At 45.4% G+C, this 27,143-nt stretch overlaps 1 protein-coding gene across 7 annotated transcripts in view; it reads left to right on the top strand.

The window, feature by feature from the left end:
• Positions 1-27,143, top strand: part of esrrga (estrogen-related receptor gamma a) — a 64,605-nt gene that overhangs the window by 21,092 nt on the left and 16,370 nt on the right. For 3 of the 7 annotated variants that reach the window (XM_030772919.1, XM_030772912.1, XM_030772896.1), the window contains exons 4-5: positions 18,430-18,540; positions 21,006-21,188. In XM_030772919.1, the coding sequence (XP_030628779.1) occupies positions 18,430-18,540; positions 21,006-21,188 (294 nt within the window). Of the gene's footprint in view, positions 1-16,684; positions 16,697-18,429; positions 18,541-21,005; positions 21,189-27,143 lie in introns of all 7 variants that reach the window. The other 4 variants (XM_030772944.1, XM_030772935.1, XM_030772926.1 and 1 more) reach the window with 2 other exon arrangements.

The raw sequence follows: 27,143 nt of genomic DNA, 5'->3' as shown, positions 1-27,143 counted from the left end.
AGCCAGCTTCCCCAGCTATCAGCACCTTATAGAAAACGTTAAATATGCTCTTGTTATGGTCACAGTGTTGCTTAAACACACCATACAACACTGTGTTTCCACCACGACACCCATCACTGTCTTACTCCCTCACCCACTGTTAAGGGCCTAGTGTCATTACATGGTGACTGTGCACTTGCAGAAGTGCTTTTTCTTAGCATCCACAATAGGAATTCTCAAGTAATCCCTAGTCTCAAGGTCCTGTGTTTTATAAGCATGTATTGAGTAAAAGATTACATCTTTTCGTCGGCCCCTAATTCATTCAGATGCACTGACATTCAAGGCCTCACATGTTTTGAAGGGGGACACATGTCTATTTATGGAAAAGTTCTTTGTGTTTCCCTCTAGGAAAATTGCTTTAGCAGTGTAGTTATTCACATGCTATTTGCAATAATTTTGTCACGCTGGTGGTGTGGTTCAGGACCCAAGTGCAGAGACACGATGATAGTGACAAAAACTGAAGACTTTACTTGAACTGAAGACCAAAATACAAATGCAGAACAGGAACAAAAAACCCAATAACAAAAAGGTGCAGTATGACAGAGTGCTCTAAAACACAAACAACGATAGACAAAGACAAGGCAAAACACTAGGACTTAAATAGAAGGAGAACAAAACAGGGCAACACAGGATTGGTAGAAATTAACAAGGTAATAATCAGACAAACGGGAACAGGTGAGGGGCGGAGACAGGCACAGAACAAGAGCACAAAGACATGGCAAACTAAAAGTCCAAAATGGCGGTGCAGGTTGTGACAAATTTTCATATTTATGTTATCATTATTATTATTAGTAGTAGTAGTAGTGAAGTAGTAGCGGTTGTAGTAGTACTGGTCATACTAAAAACTGGGGGGTTTTATTGAGCCTGATGCCATTGCTGTGTGCTGAAGATCTGTGGTGTGAACAGAGTTAGTGGAGTGGGGGGTGGGTGGTTGTTGCTGCATCTCAGTTTGGCAGTGATGGGATGCACCTACGAATATGTAACACCTAATTTCTGCAGAAGGCAATTAAAGGCGGCCGGGTCTGTGAGCCGTGTGTGAAAGTGGCAGTCCTAATGAAGGCAGGGTTTGGGATTCGAATAGCGCTGGATCTCTCTGGGGAAGCCCAGCAAGCAGAGAGTCCAGCCTTATATCACTCCTTTCTCTCCCTCTCTCTATCATCCTTCCCACACTCTCTCTCTCTCTGTCTCACACACACACACACACACGCATACACACAGACACACACAGTGTGTGCATGTTCAGGTGTCAGTGAGTAAGCAGGAGAACAGCCCAAACCTCTAGAGTTTTTTTTATCACTCTCTTTACATTCCTCTGTGCCCAGCACTCACCCCACACCAGTCTGTGCCAGTGCTTTAGGTATGCCAGGACAGGATCTAACACACGACACACAAATATCCCCATCACGTCACAACCTCCAAAGCCTCTCACCCACTCTGGCTTTATTCATCAACGTTTTCTTTTTTTCTTTTACTTTTTATTAGTTTCCCCAAACTCTGTGTGCTCTGAGTCAAAAGCAGTTTGCTTTCATAATGATAACTGTCTTCATTACTGAGGGAAGATATGAGGTGAGAAAGGGAGAGAGAGAGAGAATCAGAGAGAGACTTGGCTGACAGAAGCAGGAGTCCCACAGAGTGCATCTGTCTCACCTACACCATTTCACCCTCTCTCTCTCTCTCTCTCTCTCTCTCTGTCACTCTCTCTCCTTCTCTCTCTCTGTCGCTCTCTCTCTCTCTCTCTCTCTGTCGCTCTCTCTCTCTCTCTCTCTCTCTCTCTCTCTCTCTCTGTCGCTCTCTCCCTCTGTCTGTCTTGCTCTCTTTTTGCACCCCTCCATCTCTCTGTCTAATCTCTCCTTTTTATCCTTCTCTCTTGCTCATGCGTTCTGTCCCCTCCGTTGGTCTCGCTCCTCTCCCCCTGTGACAGGGGGCATAAATCATCGGGCTGTCAGCATCAGACTTGCTGGATTATGCAATGCCGCCACTCATTTAGGGCCTGTAGAGAGGCCCAATCAGAGCCCAGTCTACATCCACCACGCTCCTCCTCCCACTTCCCCTTCCACCACCCCAAAATAGAGAGGGGCTGTCTTTTAGAAAGCTCTCTTGGGGGTAATATCCTTATACGTCTCTCTCCCTCTCTCACAGTCTCTCTCTCTCAGTCTCTCTCTCTCTCTCTCAGCCTCTCTTAGTGCTTTGTCCTACTTTAAGCTTGAGAGGGTGTATCATCCCTATCTCTGGTACTGTCTGTTCTGCAGTGTTTTTTTTACACAGCCAACTTGTTTTGGCTTAAAAGAATTAAATTGTCCTCCAAACATCGTATTTGAGGTTCCTTCTTTGTTGTGGACACAATCGATGCTGTTCAGAATCTCTGCCTGAGTGTGTTACTGCAGTCTACCTGCACCTTCAGACACTTACACAGTGCTTTCAAGACAAGCTCCTCTTCCTCCTCAGCTGAGGAGTTGCTGCGCCTCCTTATCTGTGAGAGGTGGCAGAGGTATCCTCTCCACCCTGCCAAACTAGAGAAAGTCACAGTACAGGACCGTCTGTGGCGTGCAAATTTGAATATGATGACTGCCTCATTAGCATGTCATGACTGACTGACAGCTCCCCTGGCTGCACTGCTCACATGAATCACTGTACACATCTCTCTCTCTCTCTCTCTCAGTCTCCTTCTCTTTCTTTCTCTCTTTCTGTTTCCCCATCTCTCTCTTGTCTCTGTTATGTTCTGCCCATGAGAACACCATCCTTTACCTGATTTGACCCTGTGCTTAAGAGTTCACCATTTTCATCCGTCTCTGTGAGTATGATTGAGTGTGCTCTCTTTAGAAAACCTGAGAGTTTTCTTTCTCTTACCCACTCCCTCCCTCTCTCTTTCTCTCTCTATGCCCTTCTCAGCAGCCTCATGGTGCACAGCTGTGGGAGTGCCCCCCCTCCACTCCAAACCCCCTGTGCTCTTTAGGAGATCCCCCTCTGGCACTGCCTAAAACGACACACATAATTAGGGCATTAACTCCTCCTAATTGCTGAGATTTGGTGCAGGAAGAGAAAGGTCAAGCATGTACCTTCTCCAATGCCTCTCACGCAACTGGCAGAAGGCACCATCGCAAAACTGCTGCTTTGTTGTGCCGTCCTCCAAACTGCCCCTACATTCCCCTGTTCCCAAGTATTCCCAGAGCATTCCCTGCCTTCCCTCATTTCCCTGGAGTTGGCGCTCCGTAACTAAATGACATCTTTAGGTATTTGAATAACCCGACGGGGTTTGGTGTACGTCCCTCGCGCTGAGCTGAGAGAGGCGAGCTTCAGGATGAACGCGAGTGTTTGGATGGCAGCCAAGAACAGAAAATTTCACATGCTGCTGACTTTAGAGGGTTTCTCTTGCGCCCCCACCCTCTGCCTCTTCCACTTTGTTTTTATTTGATCCCTCTGAACCACTTGTGGGGAGACAGGAGGACAGCTGGAGTCCTGTCCCATCCCTCTCTCCACTCTTCACCCCTCTCCTCCCCGGGAGAGAGACGGAGAGTGCAGGCCAGGATCCGCTCTCACTCCTTTCCTCTTAATTGAGGCAGATGTCTCCCAAAAGGCACCAGGACGAGTCGGTGCCAAAACCAGGCGCTGCTCTGAAGGCTCTTCGCACCGGCCACAGGTTCCGACGGGAGAAGGTGATTTGGGGAGACTCCCTGCTAACAGGTTTTTCCAGACACAGCCCTTTCCTACCAGGGGAATGTGAACATAAAAACAGCCAACAGTGACAGGTTGGTAAACGAATAGAATTGCATAGTGGTGCAGAGCAAGTCAGAGCCTATGTGTCCTGCCAGGAGATCTCACTGGACCAGAGTAAATGCATGATCTCCAGTGACTGTTTAATTCCCACCATTTTCTATAGGCAGACACAAAGCCTCAAATGCATCCTCTAGTGGGGCCGCACAGACCCAGGAACGAATGATTCCAAAATAGTCCCTGGAACTATTCCACAGAGTTCCTATCTGTCATCGATGCCTGGCGCATTTTCATCTACAGTCACGGGGAATGCCCCTTGAGGATTGGTTATGACCTTTAGCGAGCAGATAGCCTATCAGAGCCACTGCTTTAGGAACCCATCTGTCTTTTTACAAAGACGACTCTGGTCCTGGTGTGCCTCGGCAGCATGCCGGCTAAAACAGCAGTGCACTGAAGAAGAGTGAAAGACTGCTCCAGTGCTGGGTTTCCTCTCATGTTTGCCCTTCATTTGACTACTTGCTCCTTTCTCTCAGGCTCCTTTTTTTGGAAAATGGGTGTTTTGTTTTGGTAATTTGGAGCCTTTTTCTTTCTTAACTGGCGTCACTTATGCATGGCTATTTGCTTGTGCGGTTCTGCACCGGTGCCTGCGGACAGCAGGTTTTTGCATAGTCGTCCATACTGCTGCCCAGACTGTGGCTTTCCACATGGCCAAGCTGATTTGGTTGTGGGGCAGGCGGGGTGAGGGGTAGAGGGATGGGGAAGGCCAGAGCTGGACAAGCTCCACGCAGCTGGTGCCTGGAGACTGTCCCTCCGTCTCTACGTCTGGATGCACCCAGTATCGGGTCAGCTGGGCCCACCTGCAATGTGATCACATCCAACTACAGTCAGAAGCCAACCTGAGCCTGGGATTGTCTGTCCAGGCATTCCTCGCTCAATGAGAACTGACCATCACTGTCAGACCTCTCTCTCTCTCTCTCTCTCTCTCGCTCTCACACACACACACACACCCACGGTACACATATTCTCTCTATGGGAGCTGCTAATGATAAATGTATCATCAGCGTCTCTTCAGACTGCTGTGATTCAGCAGAACACGCTCCGTTCTAAACAGAGATAAAAGAGAACAGGAGACAGGGGCAGCAGACGTAGCTGGCAGGGGCTCCCAGGAGCTCGTGGAGTCTAATTTTGGCTGTGTGTGGGCTCAGTTTGAGAAGCCAGATAATAGCAATCTCTGAATGGAGGGAGCTGAGTGAGAAGGTTGTGCATTCCGGTCAGGACTCTGTCACTGCACACACCTCTACTCCCATCAACACTCCTGGCTACAGCGCCACTGAGCCTGAACACTCATGTTAGCAGAGGATTCAACGACAGCGTTAAACACATATGCTAACCAAATACAGCACTGTCCTGCACACATGGTTAAAAAAAACACAGGACTACTTTCACACAATGCCAACAAAGTTGTTGTTCTACATGCAGCGTTAATGAATCCAAACCAAATTATAACCAAATACAGTACAATGTATGCACCATCTTCACCACATGCACTGTTAACCACTCTCAGAGCCAAGCAAATGCACTGCTGTAGTGCGTGCTATGCTAATCATGCTTAAGCCTAGGACGTACACTGATAACTACTCACAGAGCTAACTTAGCACGGAGCTAAGACAGTGATTAATCAATGAAAACTGAACCAACTGAAAACAATATAATGGACTCCAGCACCCAGAATCTATTTAGCAGGGAGCTGGCATTCACAGAAATGATGTTGGGAGCAGTTAAATAGGTCATAGACATTAAACAAAGCATTAGAAATCTATTCATGTCTTGAGTTCTGTCTCCACAGGCATATCATCACGCATTTCTAATTTCTCAGCCAAAAATAGGCTGGAAATGACCTGTTTAGTTTAATATTGTACACTCATCCATCACAGATATTCCCACTGTTCTCCCAGTCCATGTGATGAGCAGGAAAACTGTAAATCTGTGTTTCACCACTCCGGATATAAGCTCTGAGATCAGGCCAACTTCCCCATCATAGTTTTAAAGTTGTAGTAGAGGTTTAGCTAAAACAGCATGGAGGTTTCACCCAGTGCAACTGTGTCTTTATACCAACACAGCTGTTCAGAGGTCAGTCACCTCTAGCCCACACACACACACACACACACACACATATATATATACAAACACACACACATACACACACACACACACATCCTCATGAAATGAAGTGGATATTTCTGGAGGTTAAGTCCCCATCAGTCTTAAATTTCCACCTCTAGAGAATTAACCTGTGTTTACAGTACACAGGCTTGGACTGGCTGCAAACACTCTCTGTATGTCATCGCATTCCCATGAGACGGACAACACAAACACGATTACAGGAACTATTTTATCTCGCTTTGATGGGTCCGTTTATTTGTATGTATGCAAGCGTGCACCGCATATGCAATGCGTATAATCAGCAGAAGGTATTTTCAGAATAACTCCAAACACTGAGAGAACTAAGCCAGCCCACTCTACGCTTCACACAAAGGCCTACAGCCACGTAGTCTACTGCTCTGCCAATGCACCGGCACCCAGACCGGTTTTCAGTGCAAAATGAATGCTTTCCCGTTGGAACTGGTTTCATTTATTTACTCATTGATTTACCTCCCTATTAATATTAATGAAGATCATGAGATGCAGGGATGTCTCTTGTTCTTCTGTTGTTGTGCGTGTGAGTCTGGTGCAAATAGATGTTGTATCTACAGTGTTTTTGTGAAGACAATTTATTGGCAAAATTTTGGGGGGGAGAAGAAAACTCAACAGTTTGAGAGACAGTTTCTTTTTCCTCTTCTGGTGACAAAAAGCAGAGAGATGTTATGGTGGCATTTTGCTGATATGTCGAAGGTGAAGTGAGAACATGTGACCCTGTGAAACACCAATTACCCGTCGACGTGCCGTAGACAGATGCAGAGGGCCAGAAGGGGCACACTGGCCATCTCACAACAGCAGTCACTCTTCTTCCTGCTGTCTGTGTGTGGCGTTTCTGCTGGCCCATATTACCCAGCATGCCTCAGCACTCACGGCATTGCCTGGCGTGGAAGCAATCTTCCCATCAGCCCTTGGGCAAGCCTTACGCCCCTCAATATGTCTTAGTGACCCTCTTCTGCAGTGGCACATTCCACATTACCAGCCAATCAGAGACAGGCATGACAGAGCCTGACCTGCCAGGAAACTACCTTCTCCACATCTAAGCTCCACTAATGCAACACTTCTAAACAGCCTATCTGAGAGTATTTCACTCATTTTTGGCCCAAAACTGTGCCATGTCCAGCTGTCTGAAATCTCAGAGGAGATAAGAGGTGTCTCTGTTTGCCCCCATGTGACTACTTCAATTGCGACAGTCACCCACCAGCTCCTGCCATCAGGTTTTGTCCAGGGAGTTTTAATTTCACATAGAGCCATCTTCCATCCAAACTGTGGCATTTCCCTCCACTAATGCCACACGTGGTACCAGGCCTTCAGAGCCCAGCGCACATTATCTATCTCACTGCCCCACGTACAATCATTCAAGCAGAGGGGAGTGGTGGCGTGGAGGGAGGAGTGTGAAAGATGTGAGGGAGAGGGTGATGGTGGAAGAGAGCGGCGCGAGACAGACGAGTGATGAGACTTTAATTAGATCATTTAGTGGCGAGAATCGCCCGGGCAGAGAGAGACCCTGTTACTGCAGTCGCACAGCTCACTAAGTAGAGCAGAATACCTGCAGGTAATAACCCAACACCCCACACACACACACACACACATACACACACACACACACGCACACATACACACACAACATACTACGGGTATGCACACACATTGTGGGCATGGTCAACATGGGGAAGGAACAACCAGACAACCAAACAAATCTTGTAGTGAATTATATGAGCCTGTGTTGGTTTCTAAACGTGCTCTGCATTTGAAGGTGTCACATCTACATGACCATGTCTTCTGTGTAACTCAGAGCAGTAGATGAGGTCGCACACAATGACGTATGGATTCATGTTAGTGCCCTAATGAAGTAAACCTGCGAGAGAGAGAGAAAGAACATCAGCACTGCTTGCAACTGGAGAGATAGAGGAGGTGGAAAAACAGGGATTGAGGGATTGTACACAACGTTAACATCACGGAAAATAGGTCACTGGAGCTGATTAGCGCTAATGATAATTATATTAATGACATTGCTATTCTATGATAGCCCATCTCTTTCTCTCTCTCTCTCTCTGTCTCTGTCTCTCTCTCTCTCTCTCTCTCTCTCACACACAAACACACACGCAGACGTGCAAAAATAGAGACACAGGTAGTCAGGGCATTTCCACATGAACAATCACAGAGAGTCATGACAGCCACAGAGTGGGAGGAGTAAAAAAAGAAAGAGAGAGAGAGACAAAGAGAAAGAGCAAAAGACGGGGTGTCTGAGCTGTCTTAAGTGGACCAAACTGAGCCAGCGACCGACTACATTCAGACGTCAAAGAGAGAGAGAGGGAGAGGGTGCCACGTCAGGTCACAAATGATGTTGTACTTTGACAGATTGTAGCCTTGCTTTACAAGAGCAGTGCCTTCTCATTTGTCACTGTTTGATCTGTAAGCGCGGCTACAGAAGAGGAAGGCCCTCCATCTTGGCGGCAATTTAATCGCTCAGAGGCCGCGGTCGGCCGTCAGCCACCTGCCCACAGCACCAGCCAATGATCTGTTTTAATTTAATCGTCCGTCAGTCGCAATGAAAGCATAAATCGTCTCTTTTTGATGGCCCCCCCCTCCGCTACCACATGCACGTACACGCACACATACACACACACACACACACACACATACACACTAATACCAGCCACACGCTGTCTCTTCCCCCCATGCTCTAGTCCTCAGCATCTTTTCATCCCCTCGTTCCTGCCCCTGCACAGGGCTCCCAGCATTCCTCTGGTACACAACACAAACAACAACCACAGTCTTTGGAATATTGGCAATGTTTTTAAAAAGACAAAATGATGAAACAAAAAACATCTAGTAGTACTACTAACAAAAACAATAACAAAAACAATAATAATAATGATGATGATGATGATGATGTTAATAATAATAACAATAATAATAATACTGACAGTGATAATAATAATAATAATAACAACAATAATAACAATAATAATGATAATGATAATAATAATAATAATACTGATAATATGATAATAACAATAATGATAAGGGTAATAATAATAATGATAATGATAATGGTAATAATAATAATAATAATAATAATAATAATAATAATAACAATAATGATAATGGTAATAATTTTCTCCATTGTGACTTAATGAGAATGGAGTGGCATTGACTCAGTGTTGTGGAGAGGTTAAATAAAGCTGGGGATAATAAAGCTGTAAGTCTAGGCTTGAGGGCCTGGCTACGTTTTAAACTAAGCAGGGCTGAAGGCTGTTTAAACACATTCAGTCCACTCTGCATTGTTAATTCTCTATTATTCTCAGCCTGTACGCCTGGCTCTAGGACAGGCCGGAGGGCTTCTGTAAATTCACTTAAACTCTGGGCATTGTTTAAACATATCTCACTGCCAATCAGCTCACCTCCAGCACTGATAAGAGCCGTCCTGCATTATTGAATCAACAATAGGGAGTCCGTGCCGGCAGGAAGATAACACACGCTTATTTCTCTTGAAGTCACGGCAGAAGAAAAGGCCCTGTCCGAATCTGCCCAATAGAACGTCCTCAATTACCATAAAACCACTTCACTGGCTTCAGCTTGCACGCTGCTCCGCTCTTAAAACACCCACTGCAGCTGTCTGTCTGTCTGTCGCTCTCTCTATCTCTCTCTCTGTGTTTGTATGTGTATGTTTGTGTGTGTTTCTATTTGTGTTTTTGCATGTGTGTGCCCACTGTGTGCTTACATCTTCGTCGGGTAGACGGTCAAATGAAATGTGGAGAGTGTTTAACGAGCACTCACTTTAGTCTTAAAATGTTTGTTTTCTCAGTAACATGCAAATGACATTTGTTTTCTCAGTAACATGCCTGAGAGGCCAAGATGATAGCCAGGAATGATGGGAAGAATGATCTCCGTGCATACCAGTACTGAGTCAGCCTGTGATTTATTAAATTACAGATCAATTCAATCACCATTATTATGAAAATGACTTCTGTCATTAGTTTTGTTGTACTTTTCACATTGTGAGTTTTGTCCATTGTATCAGAAGCAAAACAACATTAAAATGTCCTTTACGAGCCAGTTCTTCAATGGCCTGCAAGCCAGTTCAGAAACCGTTAGGAGTAGGAAATCCAATGGTGATCCAATCAGAACCGATCCAGATATTGGCGCTCTGCGGTGTTCTCCCAGCTGAAATGATCGCTCTTCATCACCGTGTCTATTAAGCCAGCCAAGCATTTGACAGGTTAGCGTCAATGCCCCATAAAAAAAAAAAAAAAAAAGAACCAGCCAGATCTAAGCCTCATGTGCCAAAATATTGTGGAGATTTGTCTACATCAGTCAATGCCCACTCACACCCCAAAGGCCCAATTCAATGCCCACTCACACTCCAAAGGCCCAATTCTGCTGACTGGTGTAGCACAAGACATTTTATGAGATTCTGTCTCTTCAGCTTGGCTTCAAACAACAAACTATTACATGTCTTACTGTTCAATCAAAAAACACGAAGTCCAAATGTAAAATTTCAAAGTTTAATCTCTATCATATAATGACTAAATTAGGCCCCTAACTGCTGTGCCGTTAAGATAGCATTGAACTGTTTCAGAAAACAGCTCAGTTTTACAAAGCAGAAAGAGTGTTGTGCTTGGACACTCTGTGACATGATAATTAAGGAGGAAGATAGCCCAGCAACTCTCCACAGATTTGGATTTTAACAAAGAGCCAACCTCCCCCTACCCCCACGCTCATTCTCTCCTTGATGCATCCCTCTCTCCCGCCGTGGCCACTCTGCCTCTGAGGGACTAAAGCAGGCAGGTCCGGACGTTTCTCATTACTATCAAACCCTTACTCTTGGTCATCTTTTAATATTTGACGGCTCATTTGTTAACTGGGAATGGCCTCTTTTTTCCTTGTCTTTTTTTCTTTTCTTTTTTTTTTTTTTGTGGGCTTTGGAAATATAATTTTCAATTTTTAATTTGATTCATTTAGATTAAAATCATTAATCAGCACTGAAAGTGAGTTAATTTTCTGGAAAATAGATGAGCTTGTTCGGCTAGCTGGTTATTGAGTGCAGTGTGTGTGTAGAGAGAGGGCGCTGACACAAGACCGAAGACCTCTGCGCACATTTGCACTTTTATACACACACACACACACACACACACACACACACACACACACACACACACACACAAAGATCAGCACAGCAGTCTGCAAGGAACAACTCGCTGTGTATCTGATCTGTAACCAACCCATCGCAGGGTTAGCTGTTATTTGTGGACATCCTTAAATTAGTATGAGTAAAAAGCGTCATATTATTTTAGTTTTTATTATTAGTATAAAAAGTTACGTTTTTTAAAATTTTTTGTGTACATCATATTATTCATTAACATACATTAAGCAAACACTGAATAACCTGACCTAATCAAAATCCTTTTAAGTGTGTATTTGGTAATACTGGAAATGCCAGCCTTCTCAATGCAGATCTGAGCAGTGTTCTTGATGTAATAGTGTCTGGTTCGTCTTAACTTTTGTCAGGACCTTTCATATGCAGAACATGATTTTACAGTCATATAGAACATAAATTACATGTGATTTCACTTTCATGTAAAACATGTGTAACACAATATTTTTTCTGTAGTAACACCATCTAACTGGCTTTGTGGTTTCGCCTTTCAGCGAGGGCAATGCCGTTTTCAGTCTGTCATATGATCAACACACACACACACACATACACACACACACACACACAGTGGTCTGCCTTGTTTGTGAAGGTGGTCACGTCTGTTTTCTTGCTGGCGGTCAGCACTTTTTAACAGGATGCAAATCCTGGTTTGGAGCTAAGCTAGGCAGCTACTGAAATCTTTCACAACACACCCACGTATCCAGAGCATTGTTTCCGATATTTAGGGATGCGCAACGTGGAATCCAATATTTAGGAATGCAAAGCATCGGTACCGTTATTAAGGAATCCAAAGTGTGGATGCCGATATTTAGGAATTCAAAACATGGGCTCCCTTATTTTGCTCGCCTGCTGCCCACTCAAATTCTGGAGACCCAGAGGAATTTACATGTGCAGACTCAGAGACACAAGAGACAAATGCTGTCAATATGTGCTCCTTGTTGTAATGAGTTTAGGGTCAACCCTGGGCAGAGTGATCGTCTATGAGGGAGCAGTGATATTAAACAGGCTCAGACATCCAAAAACTAAATAGACAGTTCACATTCTCATGCACAAAGCGTGCTGCCCACTGCAGTTCCACTGCAGATTAGTCGCAAACATTTACAGTGACGGCGGGGAATAAATTCTCATTGGATTATGGGCTAGGGAAGAGATTGAGATGCCACTGCATGAGCGCCCCCCCCCCCCCCCCCCCCTTCCCCCGGACCCCACCTCCCCAACCCAAACCACTCCTCCACCACAGCAGACCCTTAATGACTGCTCTTCACATGGGCCCAGGGGGGAAGGTGCTGCCAGCAGACTGGTCTACAACTCGTGTTCATTTCTCCCAGGCCCATTTGCATGTTTTGGGGGTGGGAATGGTTGCATTGCTGATTGGGTCTCTCCTCCTCTTCTCAGAACACAGCGGCGTCTTCACGGCACGGGCGGCGGGACCCGGCGAGCGGGGCACACTTGTGTTTTGCCGCCTGCTGTAACGTCACAGTTTGCGTCTAATAAAGGCTCAAAGAAAATAAATGGAATTGACCAGAAGAGAAAAGATTTGTTGAAATGAGGAAGCATGCGGGCAGCTGTTGGAAAAACAATTTTGTCTCCTGCTAGAAGTGTCTGGCTCCCTGCCCAAAGACAACTGGCAAGGCTGGGGGGGGGCTCTTTCTCTGTCTTTCTTCTTTCAGTGGTTATTTTCTCTCTTTTTTTCTTTTCGTTTTTAAAAGCCCACACGTGCTATTGGAGAGTGTAGGGACTTCACCTGAGAGGTCCACCGTGATGGAGATTTAATTAAATTCAGAAATACTGAAATGGCTGTAACCTGTCTGCCCCTCTGACGTTCCATCAATGCCACCGACTGGACAGTGTGGGTTCCTGCTAAAGGTATCCTTCATAACACTTTAGAATACTAATTTATTCCTTAATTATAGGTATAATTATAGATGTCTTTTTATACAACCCATTTGTCAACAGAAAAGTCAAAAACGTTCAGCAGAGTGGCAAACAGCACAAAGACATCATTTACACTTATCATCATCCTCTCTTTCTTCTCCTCGATTCTCTCTCTCTCTCTCTCTCTTTCTCTCTCAGGAAGATGCATCATGCGTTACCTTTAACAGGGCACTGATAATCGGGCAGGGCTTAACTCAGGACTTGATTAAAATCCTTTCCGAATGGCCAGGTTTGGCTTTGAAGGTGGCGTCGAGCCTATCCTGCCAAGCTGAAATGCTCAGGGTGAGGGGGGAGGGAGGGGGGGACGCGGAGGGGTGGGGGGCACATTTGTTTCCGCACGGTGCATGAGCTCATTTCCAGCCATACACTGATGCAGTGTTAGCAGCTCTTAACTGGGTACAGAGGGGGAGTGATGTGAGCAGGGGATAGAGTGGGGGGGGGCTCTGAGCGAAGTCTCTATTAGTAGAGTCAGGAGTGGAATGTGTGTATGCAGTGCTAGAGTGACAGAACTCCCCCCAGTGTGTTTAAGTTAAAAACAGAGAGCTGTAAACATGCTGTAAACACACACACACACACAGCGTCTGTGTGTGTGTGTGTGTGTGTGTGTGTGTGTGTGTGTGTGTGTGCGTGCGTGCGTGTGTGTGTGCGTGCGTGCGTGTGTGTGTGCATGCGTAAGTGTGTGCGTGTGTGTGCATAAGTGTGTGTGCGTGCTGTAAGGCCCTAAGGCTGGCCAGGTAATGTTCTTTAGATATGGTTTCACTAGGAGACAGCTGAGGGGCTGTTTGTAAGGCTCTGAAGCAGCAGGGAAAAAAAGACAAAAGGTAAAAGCACATATCTGACATGCCTGTGAGCGCCCGGCGCCTCAGCGGAGTGGTCACTTCAGGGCACTCACGCTTTCTTTTTTTGTAGCCGCTTCATTCTGAACTTCCCTATTTCCCCTCAAAGGCTCCTGGGCTCAGTGAAAAACACTGGCTATTCTTTAACAGGCCTTTCACTAATCATTGAGGGTGGAGGGTGCCAGGCTGAGTTTGTGATAGTATGGAGAAAGTGGACCTGCAGCTGAGAGGAGAAAGTTGCTATGTGCTTGGCTCTTTTTTTCTCTCCTCTCCTCTCCTCTCCTCTCCTCTCCTCTCCTCGTGTCACCTCACTGTCCATCTCTGACTGGTATGAGGTGTGTGTGGCATGTCATGATTGGCTCTCTGGCCATGTCTGATTAATTAGCTGCCTTTTAAGTGTTAGAATGTCCCCAGTAGCTGATGGCTTCACTCTTGCTCCCCATAAATTTCAGCAGACGCCTAGCGGGATTCCACGACACCTATGAAACTCAAAACAAGCCCCGTAAGCCTTTTATGGTCATCTGTGGGCTTCTAGTAAAAGGAAAAAAAAGGGATAATTTAAAAGGAAGCAAAAAATCCTGCATTAATAACGCCAAACAATAGTCCTATCTGCCCGCTTAATTAAAACAGTAAAGTGTCTTGTAATCTGTCAGGGATTTATAAAGGTATGAAATGAATTTCTGTCATTTCTGGTCTTCAGTGCTCATCCTGGTGAGTGTGGGTGTGGAGAGCAGAGCGTCAGAGCCTCAGGCCTTTGTCCCAGCGTGAGGAGGACATCTATAAAACCTTGCAGTGGCCTTGTTATTGTTCACATGTGAAAGTAATCAAAAGATACATTTCAGCCCATAACCGACAGGTTATTTATTATCTCAAAGCAAAGCTATCAAGCTCTCAGCTTTGGTTCAGCCTTGTTTGTCAGCACGTACTCACAGAAAGCCTGTACCTCAGAGTCAACGCCAACGCTTTAGACAATATAACAGTCAGCCAACCTCAGAGTCAACACCAACGCTTTAGACAATATAACAGTCAGCCAACCTCAGAGTCAACACCAACGCTTTAGACAATATAACAGTCAGTGAACCTCAGAGTCAACGCCAACACTTTAGACAATATAACAGTCAGCCAACCTCAGAGTCAACGCCAACGCTTTAGACAATATAACAGTCAGCGAACCTCAGAGTCAACGCCAACGCTTTAGACAATATAACAGTCAGCCAACCTCAGAGTCAACAACGCTTTAGACAATATAACAGTCAGCCAACCTCAGAGTCAACAACGCTTTAGACAATATAACAGTCAGCCAACCTCAGAGTCAACAACGCTTTAGACAATATAACAGTCAGCCAACCTCAGAGTCAACACCAACGCTTTAGACAATATAACAGTCAGTGAACCTCAGAGTCAACGCCAACGCTTTAGACAATATAACAGTCAGCCAACCTCAGAGTCAACACCAACGCTTTAGACAATATAACAGTCAGCCAACCTCAGAGTCAACAACGCTTTAGACAATATAACAGTCAGCCAACCTCAGAGTCAACACCAACGCTTTAGACAATATAACAGTCAGCCAACCTCAGAGTCAACACCAACGCTTTAGACAATATAACAGTCAGCCAACCTCAGAGTCAACGCCAACGCTTTAGACAATATAACAGTCAGTGAACCTCAGAGTCAACGCCAGCGCTTTAGACAATATAACAGTCAGCCAACCTCAGAGTCAACACCAACGCTTTAGACAATATAACAGTCAGCCAACCTCAGAGTCAACGCCAACGCTTTAGACAATATAACAGTCAGTGAACCTCAGAGTCAACGCCAACACTTTAGACAATATAACAGTCAGCCAACCTCAGAGTCAACAACGCTTTAGACAATATAACAGTCAGCCAACCTCAGAGTCAACGCCAACACTTTAGACAATATAACAGTCAGCCAACCTCAGAGTCAACAACGCTTTAGACAATATAACAGTCAGCCAACCTCAGAGTCAACACCAACGCTTTAGACAATATAACAGTCAGTGAACCTCAGAGTCAACAACGCTTTAGACAATATAACAGTCAGCCAACCTCAGAGTCAACAACGCTTTAGACAATATAACAGTCAGCGAACCTCAGAGTCAACGCCAACGCTTTAGACAATATAACAGTCAGCCAACCTCAGAGTCAACGCCAACGCTTTAGACAATATAACAGTCAGCGAACCTCAGAGTCTACACCAACGCTTTAGACAATATAACAGTGGGAACCCCTCTCAGCTTTTCCCTTCAAAACAACCACAGACGTTATATTTATGGATTATTAATGCAATCACATAAATGTATCTTATAAAAATATGTCTAAGGAACAAAGCTTAGCTAGTTACATACCAGTCAATGTATATTTGAGTGGCAGGACCTTAACAGGACATCAGTGTGACGCAGACATGACACTGATGAGCATCATAACTGACACAGAAAACATTCTAACTTCTCAGTCAGTGCAAAGCAGCAGAGGGCCAAAGATCGAATCAGTTTTGTGGTAGCTCAAGCCTCTGCTGCCGTCAGTGAATCTGAGCGTTGTTTTTTTGGGAGGCACCCCCACGTAAAGTTCCATAACCTCCCTGGTGACGTCGTTGCCCCCCTCCCTTCCGTGCGTTTTCATTAGAGCTTTGGCTGCATCCACTGCGTGATTGCAGTAAAGACCCCGTGCTCCAAACTCAGCATCCAGTTCACTACGGTAACCTGATCACTCTAATAACAGACTCATAAAGCCAGGCAGCCACGGCTGTGAGGCAGATGCAGGGCTTTGTTAGAGGGGATAAGGTGTCGGCAAGGGTACAGTCGATGGCATTACGGGAGTAGCGGTGTGTGTGTGTGTGTGTGTGTGTGTGTGAATGGGGGGTGCACAGCGCCGGTGTTGCCGTGAATTAGCCCTGTAAAAATCCAGCCGACCATCTCACGGCTAGCCACCAGGTTTTAAGTGGATCTGGTTACCGGGTGGCACCAGAGGACCTCGTTAAGAGGAGAAGTTGTCAGCGTCTAAGCATTGTGTGTGTCGTTGCATATTTTTGGTCCCAGCCATAAATCTGCTATGTCAGAAACAGGATGTCTCTTTAAGACCCTTGTCTATTCTTGTGTGTGTTAATGTGTCATTGTGTGGATTTACACGTGTTTGAAGTATTCGCCTTGTGTGTGTGTGTGTGTGTGTGTGTCCATACGATGTGAGAACAAGTGTCATGGTTATAGTGGTGCCCTGTGGACCAGTGTCATATAATCACAAAATAACAAAGACACAGGCTGTTACCCAGCACAGCTCAGCTCAGCCACATGTGTCTGTGTCAGAGGAAACTACACTGGCTTATATTCTGCTTTCAGATTTGACCAGTTATACTTCTGTTATGAATCACAGAATCACAGGGCATTGCTGGATCAGTTGCTTTGGATCCAGCCTCCTTTTAGGAGCCCTACAGAAAATCATGAAAACCTCAGTCAATATCAGTCAGGATGCTGTTTCAGTGTCAGGACTGGGCTGGTTTTGTGTGTTAGGGTGCTGTAGACGTGACTCCCTGTGTTAAATTATTCAGAGTGCGTTAGCTCCTGAAAGCCTCTGTGTGCATGGACGTGCGCATTCAGCCCCTTCGCAATCTGACAAATGACAATCCAAAGAGCTGCAGGTTTTAATTGTTAGACTAGGCCCCGCCCCCTGCAACGCACCCTCCAATCACATGCCACTCTCTCATCTGCAACATAAAACAGCTCTTGGGCCACCTTTTAAGTGGTTTCCAAGGAAACCACCAATCCCTGGAGAGGTTTGCATAATTAAATTAGGACTCTTTTGTATGTCAATTAATTAAAAGCAGGGACAGGTCTTGAAGGTGCTGCTCTCACTTGGATCAGGCAGAGCTGAATTCAATGCTGGTTTTTACAACCATTGCACCTCAATAAATTAGCCGCCTTGGTGTTGTATTAGCGTAGCTTTGGAAGGAGAGTATTGATGTGGGGCAGGCAGATGAGACGAGAGAGGAAAGATGAAGAGGAGAACATCGTCCTGACAGAAAAACAGAGAGAGAGAGAGAAAGATAGAGAGAGAGAAAAGAAGAGAGTGCTCAACATGCAGGTTAGATGTGAAAGAGCTAATAGGCTGCACTATTAGTAGTAGTAGTGGTAGTAGTATTTCGTCTTGCTTCAGAGGATGTGATCATCTCTCACTCTCTCTCATACACACACACATACACCCAGTGTCCTCCAGCTGATCTCCTGAATGCCCTGTCTCCTCACCTCTATGTCAGAGTGCTGCCTAACACACAGCATCAAGCAGGTGTGTGTCCGGATGTAGCGGCAGGGAAAGAGGATTGTGTGTGTGTGTGTGTGTGTGTGTGTTTGTGTGTGTATACGCCTTCCCCTCTGCCTGTGTGAAATGACTCCTGACAGCTGTGAGTTGTCACGGCTCTGTGTCCTTTTAAAGAAGCGAGAGCTCTCCTTCTCTGTCCCCCATAAACACGCTGTGTTTGTGTGCTAATAATGTTCATGTGAAGAAGAGTAATTGTGTTTGTCTGTGTCTTGTGCAGGTGTGAGGCTGGACAGGGTACGCGGAGGCAGGCAGAAGTACAAGCGCCGGATAGACGCCGAGAACAGCCCATATCTGAACCCGCAGCTTACCCTGCCGCCCAAAAAGCCCTGTGAGTCCGTCCAAACAACACCTCCACCATACCATTCTTACATTACCCCATCTCTGTCCTACACCTCACCTCTACAGCACACTATACACCCCTTTGTATATTTACTATACCACATAGTGTTCCTCCTTTTACTGAGTCAGACGCCAGGGAAAACAGACAACTCTTTCTTTTAACACACTGAGGAAAATTGATATTCATTCAGTAGAAGATCTGCACAAATGCAAACCTTATTCAAATATGCCAATATTCATTTTCATGATTAATGTAGCGCTGGATAATTGTTTATCTTTGTTGGTCTTTAAGTCTGTACACGTTTCATTAATATTACATACAACATAAGCTCCTGGAGTTCAGATTCTCTTCCTGCACCAGTGACTTAGAAATGGATGGAGACAGAGACAGATAGGATGTAGAGGCTGACAGTCGATAGACAAGGTGGATGTGCGTGTGTGTGTGTGTGTGAGAGAGAGACAGACTGAGAGAGAAAGAAAGAGAGAGAGAAAGAGGGGGGAGAGAGAGAGGTTTAAATCCGGATTAAATCCAATCTGGCAAAGACATCAAACCCACAATACCCAGGCTCCTGAGCTGTGTGACTACTCTGCAAACAGACAGAAGCGCACCGCTTAACAGATTTGGCCCTAAAGCCTTTTTACTTAATGCTAGCATATTCTCCTGAAATACAATATGCTTTTATGCATGATAGCTGCAGAAAGAATCATAATTATTATTGCACCAAAATCACATTAGTAATACGCTGCCGAGAATAACCTTGCGATCCGTAATCCTTCTGATCCCCCACCAGGTTCAGCTTTATTTTGATCTGTCCACACAGCCCAACTTATTTTAAAGCTTATTTTCCCTGGCCTGCCCACATCCAATTTCATTACTCTGATTTCTCTCCCCGCGTCTGGAATGGCGCTTCAGACGCCGCTGTTTCCAGCCGTAGGAGACAATAGCAGTGTGCATTATAACACTCCCACTCTCTCTGCATTAAGACATCCTCACCAAGGAGAGAGAGAGAAGGAGAGAGAGACAGAGAGGGAGGCTTTCATTTCAGTGACTTGCTTTATCTCCTATTTGCCTATTACTAATAATTGGATTTGGGAGAGGAGTCTTCACTTGAAAGGCAAGCATGCACAAATGTTTGTGGTGTTAAAACAAAGTGTTTGATATTTACAGTGTCCAGTCCTGTTTTAAGAGCAGTCTTTAGGTGATGGCAGAGCGAGGGAGAGAGAGAGGGAGACTGATAGAGTGTGTGTTTGGTGACTCCAGCTCTGGGTCTCTCTGAACAAACAGAGGCGAGCAACCGTGGCCCAGCCTTCCTGATTGATTATTTACACGCAACAAAGGCATGGGCTTTGGAAATTGGGTTGCATTGATTCTAATTAGGGAAACATTAAATAAGATTTACCCAGAGATAGCACTTACAGGGTCTCCCTCGTTCCCTGGGGTAAAGTGGAGGGGCTGGACCGATTGATCTGCTATACTGCCACCTCTCTCCTTTCACACGGAGAATGCAAAACTAACTAACTAACTAAATAAATAAATAATGAACAAGCAAGGGGAAAAAGCAAAAAAAAAAGTGGATGAAAGTGAATGTTCTTTAATTTACTGATTTTTAGTGCAGTGTCTCAATAAGACCAGTTTTGTCCAAACCTTACTCACCCGCTCACACACACAGACAGACTTGCTCACATACACATACACACACACACACACACAGAGAGCCTGGAATCTTCACACACAGAAAGAAGCTTTGCAAGGTCCTGCGTGCTCAGGAAAATTGTCCTTCTCCACCCAAATCCCTTCCCCCTCCGCTTCCCCATACACCTAACACTCTTAACTCTGTGTGTGTGTGTGTGTGTGTGTATGTGAGCAATCTCTGAGATGCATTGTTGTATTATGGGATCTGTTCATCATCTAACATTTACACAGATAATTAAACCCCAAATGAATTTTCAATCAAAAGTAAGATGCTTGTTAATTACCTAGCCTCATCACCGCTGATGTCATATGATTTGAAATGTGGGGGTTTCTTTTACTTTTTTTTTTTCTTTTTTCTTTTTGCGGGGGGGGGGGGGCGAATTTTTGGGATACAGCACCATTAATCCCATCCTCTGATATCATATTTCCAATTACAATACATTCCCCTCTCTTCATCATGTTATTCTTTCATTGACACAGAGCTCTATAGAGGCTGTTTACAAGGGAGGAGAAAAATCCATACTAATGTAGGACATGAACCTCTGTCTGACACAGACCACTCATGTCATCCCTCTGCAGATCAAATCAAACATTTATTTACTGACAAAAAAGCCACACACCCTCCTGCAATGACTGAATCATTTACCTGTCTTTTTTTCCACTTGATTGAAAAAAACAAATGTCAATATTTGACGTCTTTTTGGCTCAGCCTGTGTAATCCCATTCTGTCTCTTTGTCTTCTCCTTGGTGTTCAAATCCAGTCCCCTTTGGCTGCCTTGCAGATAATAAGATTGTTTCCCACTTGCTGGTGGCAGAACCGGAGAAGATCTATGCCATGCCGGACCCCACCGTGCCCGACAGCGACATCAAGGCCCTGACCACGCTCTGCGACCTGGCTGACCGCGAACTCGTGGTCAACATTGGCTGGGCCAAACACATCCCAGGTAGGCCCTGATCCTTGCCTATATATATACACACTCTGTAAAAACTCACACACATACACACAAACATACACACACACACATTCTCTTGAGTACCACAAAATTAAAATACACCGTCACATTAAGTTGAACACACAATACTCTCAACACAAAACTCTCATAGGCACAGAATACCAAATAAACACACACAGAATTTTACCTGCTGATAGATCAGAAACAGATTTGAAAAGCAAGAGGCACTTCGTCTGTTTCTACTGACAAAAATCATAAGCATCATTCAGGAGACTGAGAACAACTCCTCAGACACCAACATTTGTCTCAACCCAAGCCACTGTACACACATGCGCGCACACACACACACAGGCACACACACACTCACACACATGCATGCACAAAAATGATATTTATTCAGAGAATGCTGTAAGAAGATGTATCTTCCGCTGATCAGCCGAACAGCATTTTTCACGAGGCCCTGACCGTCACGTGTGTCAAATGAAAAAACGGGATTGTAAATCCCCCAGAGTCTTCATAACAGAGCTCTTCACTGTACTTAGTCACCTCCACAGTCAGGCACGGGCACTCACACGCCTCATCGTCACGGAAACCTCCGGCACACTCCCCACATCAGCCCTTTTTATTTGTGTCAACAGACAGGCTGATAAGGTTATTTTGTGTGTTTTTCTAACCTTAAATCCTCTGTCTGTATGCACAGATGAAACCCAGACGAGAGAGGCAGGCTAACGCTCTGATTTCTCTCTCTCTCTCTCTCTCTGTCGTGCTGTCTGAGGGAGACGTGCTGAAAAGACTGTGACATTAGGAATGAATAGTAATGCCCATTCAGACTGACTGATGGAGAAAAGTGGCCACGCTGCTTATTGCCTTTGCCCAGTCCCAGCAGACAGAATGAGAAATGTCCTCTAATCTGCTTAACAAAGCCCCCACACCCCCCCACAGCCCACACCCCGCCAACGTTTAATCTCACACAGTCCTGTTCACGGACACAAGCACTCACTTCCCCTCACTCTCCACTTCTGACATGAATGGAGCCCGGCCATGATCGAGAGAGGGGGGGGGGGGGGTAAGGAGAGGGCAGAAAGAGAGGTGGATTAGGGTGAAAAGTAAAAAGAGTGAAAGAGCAAACAGGCAGGGATAGTCCGTGTGTGTCCGTGTGTGTGTGTGTCTCTGAGTGTTTGAGAGAGAGACAGTTGGAAAGAGAAAAAAGTTTATTTTCTCATTCTATAGGGCAGTGCAATTCAAATTAAAAAAAAAAAAAACTTGAAAAAAAAAACAAATCCTTTCCCTCCTAGAGAGACAGATCATTGCATCTCTGTACCTAGTGATGTTTTGTTTCGATGATTTTATTTGTGTATTTTTCTTGTTGTTTGTTTTTCCCACGCTCCCGTGCTGCGGGGTGTGTTGGCACTGGCCTTGGTGAGGAGGGTTAGACAGGCACACAGGTTCTGTAATGGGCTTATGCCCCTCTCTGTAGTGCCAGTCTCCTCGCTGGCACGCCAAGGCAGGCACCCAGGATACAGAGGGGATGTCTGTCTCTCTGTGCCAGATTGCCTCAGGCATGCCCTCTGGACTCAAGGTGTCAAAGAGACTCAGTTCACAGCCACACACAAAGAACATTACAACATTTACACACTGCTCCCTTTGCCATAACTGTGTCTTTACTGTGCTTTCTCTCTCTGCTCTTTTTGTTTCGGCTCTGCCCTCTTCTCTGGTGTCTCTGTGCTTCCCCTGTACTGTTTCTGTGCTCTCACTGGACATTCTCTGTGCTTTCAGAACTGATCACATTTTCCTCTGGTATACTGCTCGTGCGTATGTATGTGTCTGTTTGTGTGTTTAACAGTATGTGTGTTTGGTGTATTTTCTTTATTCATAGCAATTCAGAGTGTATAAAGAACGGTGTGTAAATTGACAGTGTGTGTTTTACTTGGCGGAGATAGTTCACTCTTTCTCTCTGGGCCAGCGCTGGGCTGCGAGCGATTGCTCAGCAGAAGAAAGATGATTGTATGATTAGACCTCGGCAGGCAATTCTATCTCTGTTTGAAGAGGATGGTGCTCTTCATCCCCTGTGCGGGCAGTCCTGCCGCTCTCATCGCCGCAGCGCTGTGCTGCTGAAAATTGGTAAAGTAGCATGATGAAAAGTTCAGTGTGTGAAAGAGAAGAGATCTTACACCATCAAGGATTTGTTACCATTTCACACCTTCACCCTCTCTGTAACCTCCAACCTATTCGTTCTCTTGCTTTCTCTCTCTTTTTACCTCTCTCTGCTTTCTCTCTCTCTCTCTCTCTCTCTCTCTCTCTCTCTCTCTCTCTCTCTCTCTCTTTCAGTGAGATATACCTTTTCAACCATTCTAGTTCCTGTAACACACACACACACACACTTCTCCCTTACTGAAAAAAGAAAAGAGAGAGCACGTTTGTTGTTTGTTGTGAACAGGTCTTTTCTTAACCTCCTGTTCATATTCAGATGGAACTGCCGCTTTTTTCCCCCCAACATATTTATCTTCCCCTCAAAGTAGTTTGTCTCAGTGCTTTCTATGGTACAGTAATTTTTTTTAATCAAATTGATGAAGCCGCCCTTCTCCCAGAGAGAGCTGAAACCAATTTATCGCTCATGATACAGCGGCTATGTCGCTAAGAGTCGTAACAAACTGTCAAGCTCCCGCACAAGAGCTAATTTGAAGTCATTAGGTGTTCGGCGTATTGGCAACAATTTGTTACAGCGGTTAGGAGCGCGGCTGACATTTCTGAGCGCCTTCGCTTAAGATCTGTCCTAGGCGGGGAGCAGGCAAATTGTAAACTAATTTAAACATCACTCAGTATTACTGGGCCTGCCGTGCCGGAGAGCAGGGATAATGAAGCAGCCTGTGTTTTTGCAGAATGGAGTTAAAGACACGCCGTACCATTCCTGCCGCCGTCGCCAGTCTACCTCACCAGCAGAGCTCTGCCCCTCTCTCTCTCTCTCTCTTTTTCTCCGTCTGATTGGATTTTTAATGCACTCCCTTCTTTCTCCTCTGATCATTTCCATACTGATATAGGCCGTGAAAACATTTGATATGCCATTACATAGATTTACAAACACTGTGCACACGCACACTCTCTCACACTCTCTGTCTCTCTCTCTCTCTCTCTCTCGCTCGCTCAAACACACACACACATAAGCTCTAACACATGCACACCCTCTTTCATGCACGCACATACACATGTACACTCTCTCTCTCTGTCTCTTTCTCTCTCACACACACAAACACACACAACTGCAAAGGATACTGCTCAGAACTGATTCTGTCATTCTAAATCAGAGCATTACGCCTATGACAGCCAGACAAACTAAGGATTTAGAAAATATCATATTAACCAAATATATTAGGAAAAAAGCCCTCTGAATTGCCTTCAACCTACATAATGTGGATTAGAGTAGGGAATCTCATTTGCCAGATTAAAGCATTGAGTCTGTAATTTTATTTGAATATTTAAACTGCATGCTGCTTTGCTGGGGGAGGGGGAGGGAGGAGCAGAAAATATTTTAAAAAGGAAAGAAAGAAATGGAGAGAGGAAAAGAAAGACGGCCGAAAATGACTTATCTGTAAATAGAATTAGTCCTTCTTTTTCTCCTTCTTCTAGCTGGAATAAAAACAAAACTGTAAAAGTGCGGTCATGTGATTGTCACATGCCTTATCGTAAAGTTGGGGGGGGGGGGGGGGGCGTCTGACAATGGCAGGCGGCCGCACTTGACTTGACGAACACGCTACAAGAATGGACAGAGGGGCCCTAACACTGCCTTTTTTGTCGATGACGGGCTCCCCACTATTAGACTCCCTTTATGCTGGCTGAAATTGCTCAGGCTTCGCCCTATTCTTACGCCCTATCTCAGGGACTTGGCTCTTTCTTTTGGTTCCATTTTCAGCTCTCGCTCGGCGCGCGGATAAGCGCGTGCTAACACAATATGATTGAGCTGTAAAATGGAACCCTGTCGTCTCTAATCTCTTTTATGTAGATACTGAGGTGCTTCCACACTTCACTTCACTCCTGCTCTCTCTCTCTCTCTCTCTCTCTCTCTCTCTCTCTCTCTCTCGCTCGCTCGCTCTCGGTCTTTCCTCTCAGTCTCTCAGTCCATTGTCAGGTTCAGTGCGTTTGTAATAGGTTGGGGAGGAGAAAGAGAGAGAGAGGAGGGGGGGTTGTTACGGTGACTAGACTGGTCAAACACGGCAGTGGGGGCTTTGCTGGGCAGTCTTATTGTTGTGCTGTGCACGGGATTAGAATATTGGTGAGCAAGCTCGTTAGCCCAGAGCTGGAGGTGTGACAGGGGCCTTGTTCTGATTAGCTGAGCTGGACACAGGGGCTCAAAAACCACCTCCGTTTCTCCCCAAAAACCTTCAGCCTCAACAGGAAGAGTCCTTCCCTGGAGGCCACGCTCCTCCACCCAAATCTGGGCTTTTCTTTTTCTTATTTAGCTCCTTTATTTTTATCTCATTTTGCTCTGCTCTCAGGGAAGACGTCTCAATCAGAGATTGAGCACGGCAGAATGGGGTGGGGCTGGAGGCACAGGTTTACCTCATCCACACACACACGCACACACACACACACACACACCCCTCCCCCAAACACTTAATCTCCCATGTGTGAGTGCATGGTGGATTTGGCTGTGTGGCAGACAGAGCTGTGTGTGTGAGTGTGTGTGTGTGAGAGAGAGAGAGCGCTCCGTGTGCTGAGAGATATGGAATAAAATAATGCTGTGTTGTCAGACAGGCCTGTGTAGGATAGACCCACTGTCCCAATGTACTGACAGAACAGCAACACTACTACAGTCTCTTGGCTTTTTTTTTTTTTCTTTCTTTCTTTCTTTCTCTCCTTACTCTGTAAAAAAGGAAGCCTGTTCTAAAAGTGTGATGAGATTATTCTCTCTCTCTCTCTCACCCTTTTCTTCCCTGCTCTCTTCTCACCCTTTGGTCTATTAGCACAATGTATCCACTGTGGTTTAATCAGCAGGTTAATCAGATATGAACATGATTACACTCACCCAGAGGGTTGACCCAGCCTCCAGTTGGTCTGCCAGCATGCATTTTCATGCTTATTTTCTGTTTATTTATCGATTTTCAGTTTTTGGGTACCCCTTTCCCGTGAGCCCCATCAGTGACCCCTGTCTGTGACCAGCAGTGCTGACTCCGCCCTCCTGTGAGGGTAGCCTGCGTCATTGCCCCTCCTCCCTCGTCCCTGGTTCCAGCCAATCTGTAAATGCGAGTGGTTGTCTGTCAGCCGCCCAAAGCCTGACACTTTGTGCAAATATTGATTGATAGAAGTCCTGAGCTCCTTTTAGCAAATCAGATTTTCACTTTTAGCTGGAGTTTCGCCCCTGATACATTCAGCAAAGTGAGACACAGTAAATTAACTCTGACACTCTGAGGAAAAGCACCACGGAAAGTATACACCAGAGCAGGGCTTTTTTTTTCCTCTGTGTGTATGTGTGCATGTGTGTGCTTGTGTGTGTCTGTATGTGTGTGTGTGTGTGTGTGTGTGGTCAAAGGTTATGAAGATTTATTGTCAGGTGATGTCATCAGTCTTTGAATTGGCCATTGTGTGCGAAACTAGTATTTCCAAGCCACAGGCCTAGACCTTTTCTCTATTACACCTTTTGTCTACATTTACGCTCCAATATTACTTGTTTCTGCATCATGTCTGTCTGGTTCCCCTTTTAACGTTTTCCTCCGTCCCCTCTCTGCTCTTCATTTTGTCTGTTCTCTTTTTCTTTTCTCTCAGCTTTTTTCTTGGACATCCTCTCTCCCTTTGTCCTGTCTCAGTCCGTACTCTCTCCTCCCTGTTAACCACCACATCCTAATGCTTCTTTATCTGCCCAAAAAGGCTTCTTTTGTTCTTCCTCACCTTCACTTACACACACACACACACACACACACACACATACACACACTCACACTCTCTCTCTCTCTC

This window comes from Chanos chanos, chromosome 1 (genome assembly GCF_902362185.1).
Source record: "Chanos chanos chromosome 1, fChaCha1.1, whole genome shotgun sequence".
Taxonomy (NCBI): Eukaryota; Metazoa; Chordata; class Actinopteri; order Gonorynchiformes; family Chanidae; genus Chanos; species Chanos chanos.
Note: the sequence above shows the minus strand (reverse complement) of the source record. Positions and strands in the feature narration are given on the sequence as shown.